The sequence below is a fragment of the Cherax quadricarinatus genome, chromosome 4 (assembly GCF_038502225.1).
Source record: "Cherax quadricarinatus isolate ZL_2023a chromosome 4, ASM3850222v1, whole genome shotgun sequence".
In the NCBI taxonomy this organism is placed as follows: Eukaryota; Metazoa; Arthropoda; class Malacostraca; order Decapoda; family Parastacidae; genus Cherax; species Cherax quadricarinatus.
Genome location: NC_091295.1, coordinates 70,979,912 through 70,984,316, shown reverse-complemented (window position 1 = coordinate 70,984,316; position 4,405 = coordinate 70,979,912). Strand labels below are relative to the sequence as shown.

At 40.4% G+C, this 4,405-nt stretch overlaps 1 protein-coding gene across 4 annotated transcripts in view; it reads right to left on the bottom strand.

The window, feature by feature from the left end:
- The window catches only part of Cse1 (chromosome segregation 1), a 31,814-nt gene extending 30,909 nt beyond the window's left edge, over positions 1–905 (bottom strand). Inside the window, exon 1 of one of the 4 annotated variants that reach the window (XM_070097600.1) lies at positions 768–905. Coding sequence is in view for 1 of the 4 variants with exons in the window: in XM_070097596.1 (XP_069953697.1) it covers positions 750–759 (10 nt within the window). In the remaining 3 variants the exon portion in view is untranslated. Of the gene's footprint in view, positions 1–700 lie in introns of all 4 variants that reach the window. The other 3 variants (XM_070097596.1, XM_070097604.1, XM_070097602.1) reach the window with 3 other exon arrangements.
- Between the last annotated feature and the right edge of the window lie 3,500 nt (positions 906–4,405).

The following is a 4,405-nucleotide window of genomic DNA, read 5'->3' as shown; positions in this document are numbered from 1 at the left end:
TTTTTTTTTTTTTTTTGCACGAGTGACATGTTAAGAGTCAATTAATGATTAGTATTACAGTCTGGCCAATCATAGTAATCACTCAGTAGGCAAAGACTAAAAGCAAATTAAAGTCATTTTAGGTTGGGTTGGGCAGGTTTCATTAGTTTATCTCAATGTACAACAAACTCAATATTGCAAAATTCAAACTATAAACGAAAAAAAATATACCAAGGAGCAATCTTCGATTACCAAAAACTTTGTTTTAACGTGGAGGTTAGAACCCCAGGATAACCCAATAAGTCAGGATACCAAGAGGACAGTGCCTTATTTCCACTGGGGCTTTAATCTCCCCCAAGATGCAACCCACACCAGTCGGTTAACACCAATGTTCCTACATAATGCTAGGTGAACAGGGGCAGCAGATGTATGGTAATCATGCCAGTTTCCAATCATACCAGTGATCGAACCTCCGTCCCTTAGTGTGTAAGATGAGACAACTACAAACTGAGGCACTGAACACCTGCTGATTTTGACTTACATAATAACCTGAATGTGTCACATTGTTTGACCTCTTTTGAGTTGTCGTAGGTTCAATTCTACATAACTTATTACATAAACCCATTATACAAATTTTAAATTATAATTTTTAACACATGCCTAAACTCTAAATAAACATTCAAGACAAAGTCAATTGTAGAAATCAAACAATCACATCTACCAAAGCAAGAAAACTGCCAAGTAATAGTCAAAGTGAACACTGCACCCACTGGTCAACATGCACACACCAAATGTCACAGTGAGGTAGTTTAATAATAATAAAGAGAGAAAGTAAGGTGTGGTGACACAAGCGGCAGCAGCAGCAGCAGGTTGTTTACTGCGACACGAGCTGACTCAATCACCGGTTTGAACCCCGCTAAATTAAGTCTACAACTCTTCTCCTATTGGTCACTCACCCTGTCTTATTACACACTCTTACATCTATCCTAACCCAATGCATTCCTCTTATTTAATTTCCTTGCCATTTTCCACTTTAAAATAGCCAATTGGGAGTGTTATGCATCTATTTCAAAGATAAAATACTTAAATAGTGATCAAAAAGGCCCTAAATGTGTCATAATAAGTTAACCAATCACAGAAAGTCTTTACTCTCTGAATATTCTACCGCCATCTTTTAAAATATTTTTATTAATTTACTTTAACTTAGTTATTTAACTAAATATGACCCAGATATATTACAGTGTGATTTAGTTGTGATTTATAAATATAAAAATTGATAAATGAGAGACTCTGAGTGAGATCAGAGACAACTTACCCAAATTATTATTATTATTATTATTATTATTATAATCAAGGGGGATTTTTTTTAGATTTTGCCACCGAAGTGGCTAGTTTATTGTGCACCCCATATCCATCCTGTGGACGGTAGCGCGAGAGCATATGAATACACAAAAGGCCTAGGAACTAGGCCCCAAAGGGTTAACAGGAATACATATGGATTTATATGTACATATCTATAGTTCACTTATCTGTTACAAGTAAATTTAGGAAATTTGCTTAGTATATCTGGTATCTTATTTTCATTAATAAGATATCTTGACATGTCACATAGGTTATTATACTGTCTGTCTCTGTATTCCTCAATAAGTGGACAATTAAGCACATAGTGTTCAAGACAGTGACCATATGCCTGATCACATAATTTACATTTAGTTTGATCATCATCTGTGTGTCTCCCAAACTGCCAGAAGTACTTGTAACCAAGCTTAAGCCTGGCCATTACAACATCAGTCAGTACTTGTAACCAAGCCTAAGCCTGGCCACTACAACATCAGTCAGTACTTGTAACCAAGCCTAAGCCTGGCCACTACACCATCAGTCAGTACTTGTAACCAAGCCTAAGTCTGGCCACTACACCATCAGTCAGTACTTGTAACCAAGCCTAAGTCTGACCACTACACCATCAGTCAGTACTTGTAACCAAGCCTAAGCCTGGCCACTACACCATCAGTCAGTACTTGTAACCAAGCCTAAGTCTGGCCACTACACCATCAGTCAGTACTTGTAACCAAGCCTAAGTCTGGCCACTACACCATCAGTCAGTACTTGTAACCAAGCCTAAGCCTGGCCACTACACCATCAGTCAGTACTTGTAACCAAGCCTAAGCCTGGCCACTACACCATCAGTCAGTACTTGTAACCAAGCCTAAGCCTGGCCACTACAACATCAGTCAGTACTTGTAACCAAGCCTAAGCCTGGCCACTACACCATCAGTCAGTACTTGTAACCAAGCCTAAGCCTGGCCACTACAACATCAGTCAGTACTTGTAACCAAGCCTAAGCCTGGCCACTACACCATCAGTCAGTACTTGTAACCAAGCCTAAGCCTGGCCACTACAACATCAGTCAGTACTTGTAACCAAGCCTAAGCCTGGCCACTACAACATCAGTCAGTACTTGTAACCAAGACTAAGCCTGGCCACTACAACATCAGTCAGTGTTCACATTGCAAGTTGCTCCATAAACATACTTATCTACGTTCATGTTATCATAGTGGGTTACAGATCTACTCAGGCTTCTAACTGCATTCCTATAACAATCATTTTCATTATTTACTTTTCTCCTAATATTATTCCTAATGCTAGACACAGTTATACCAAAGTTATATTCTACATTCTCCTTCTCGATACTCTTCTTGGCTAACATATCAACTTTATCATGAAGGAGTAATCCAATGTGTGATGGGATCCATAGCAATTGTACATTAATTCCTTTGTCCCTAATTTTTGAGTATCTATACCTGGCTTCCCCAATGAGCATGTTGTTGGAGTCATTACATGAGTCAAGAGCCTTCAATGATGACATAGAATCAGTAATGATGATAGAGTCAAGCTCAGTGTCATAGGTTAGCTTTAGCGCCATTAGGATTGCAAACAATTCAGTTTGCAGTGTAGACGCCCAGTTGTTAATTCTTATGCCGGAGGATTATACAGCGCCTGGGGGGGGGGTGGAAGGCATTCAGGCTTAATTCGGGGAACTGGAGCACAGATCCAATTCCCTAAATCAAGAGCCCCTCACCAACATCAAGGAACCTTCCTTGAGGGGAACTTACCCGAAGTCCTTCATCAATTTCAACAGTACCTTTTATTCCTCCTAAGTTTTGAAGTTTCTCAATTAGTCTTTCATGGGGAACTCTCCAAAGCTTTTTTTAAAGTCTAAATAAATGCAATCTATCTCTGTAATGGAGTATGGCAGGAAAAACAACATCTATGGTGGATGTGGAAAAATTTGCATATAAGTGCACGTAATTACCCACCAAAGCTTTAATATAGAGTCTTTATTAAATACTTCAAATATTATATATGTATATGAATAAAACGTGCAATATCTGGGTTATATTTATTAAAAAATATATATAAATAAACATAATGCAGGACTAAGGGGGTACGGCTGAAAATTTAAATGTAAATACCAACACTTCCTAAAGATAAGATTTCGTTCGGATTTTTAACCCTGGAGGGTTAGCCACCTAGGATAACACAAGAAAGTCAGTGCGTCATCAAGGACTGTCTGTCTTATTTCCATTGTGGTCCTCAATCTTGTCCCCCAGGATGCCACCCACACCAGTCGACTAACACCCAGGTATATAAATAACAAAAAGGCACAATACCGTGACTGGAACGATACACAAATAACCCGCACATAAAAGAGAGAAGCTTACGACGACGTTTCGGTCCGACTTGGACCATTGACAAAGTCACACTAACAGAGGTGGAGCAGGACGGCTATATATAGGCAGGAAGAGGTGGAGGTAGTAGTAGTAGTAGTAGTAGTAGTAGTAGTAGTAGTACAAGAATTGTATATAATACCGACAGGATGAAATGACACATGCACAACACCCGGGCATCCCCACCGTAGACGTTTCGCCATCCAGCCAGCCACTGGATGGCGAAACGTCCACAACAAAGACAACCAGACGCCGCACATGTGTCTTAATAAGACACATGTGCGGCGTCTGGTTGTCTTTGTTGTGGACGTTTCGCCATCCAGTGGCTGGCTGGATGGCGAAACGTCTACGGTGGGGATGCCCGGGTGTTGTGCATGTGTCATTTCATCCTGTCGGTATTATATACAATTCTTGTACTACTACTACTACTACTACTACTACTACTACTACTACCTCCACCTCTTCCTGCCTATATATAGCCGTCCTGCTCCACCTCTGTTAGTGTGACTTTGTCAATGGTCCAAGTCGGACCGAAACGTCGTCGTAAGCTTCTCTCTTTTATGTGCGGGTTATTTGTGTAACACCCAGGTACCTACTTGCTGCTAGGTGAACAGGACAACAAGTGTAAGGAAACACGTCGCAATGTTTCTACCTCGCCGGGAATCGAACCTGGACCCTCCGTGTGTACCAGCACCAGG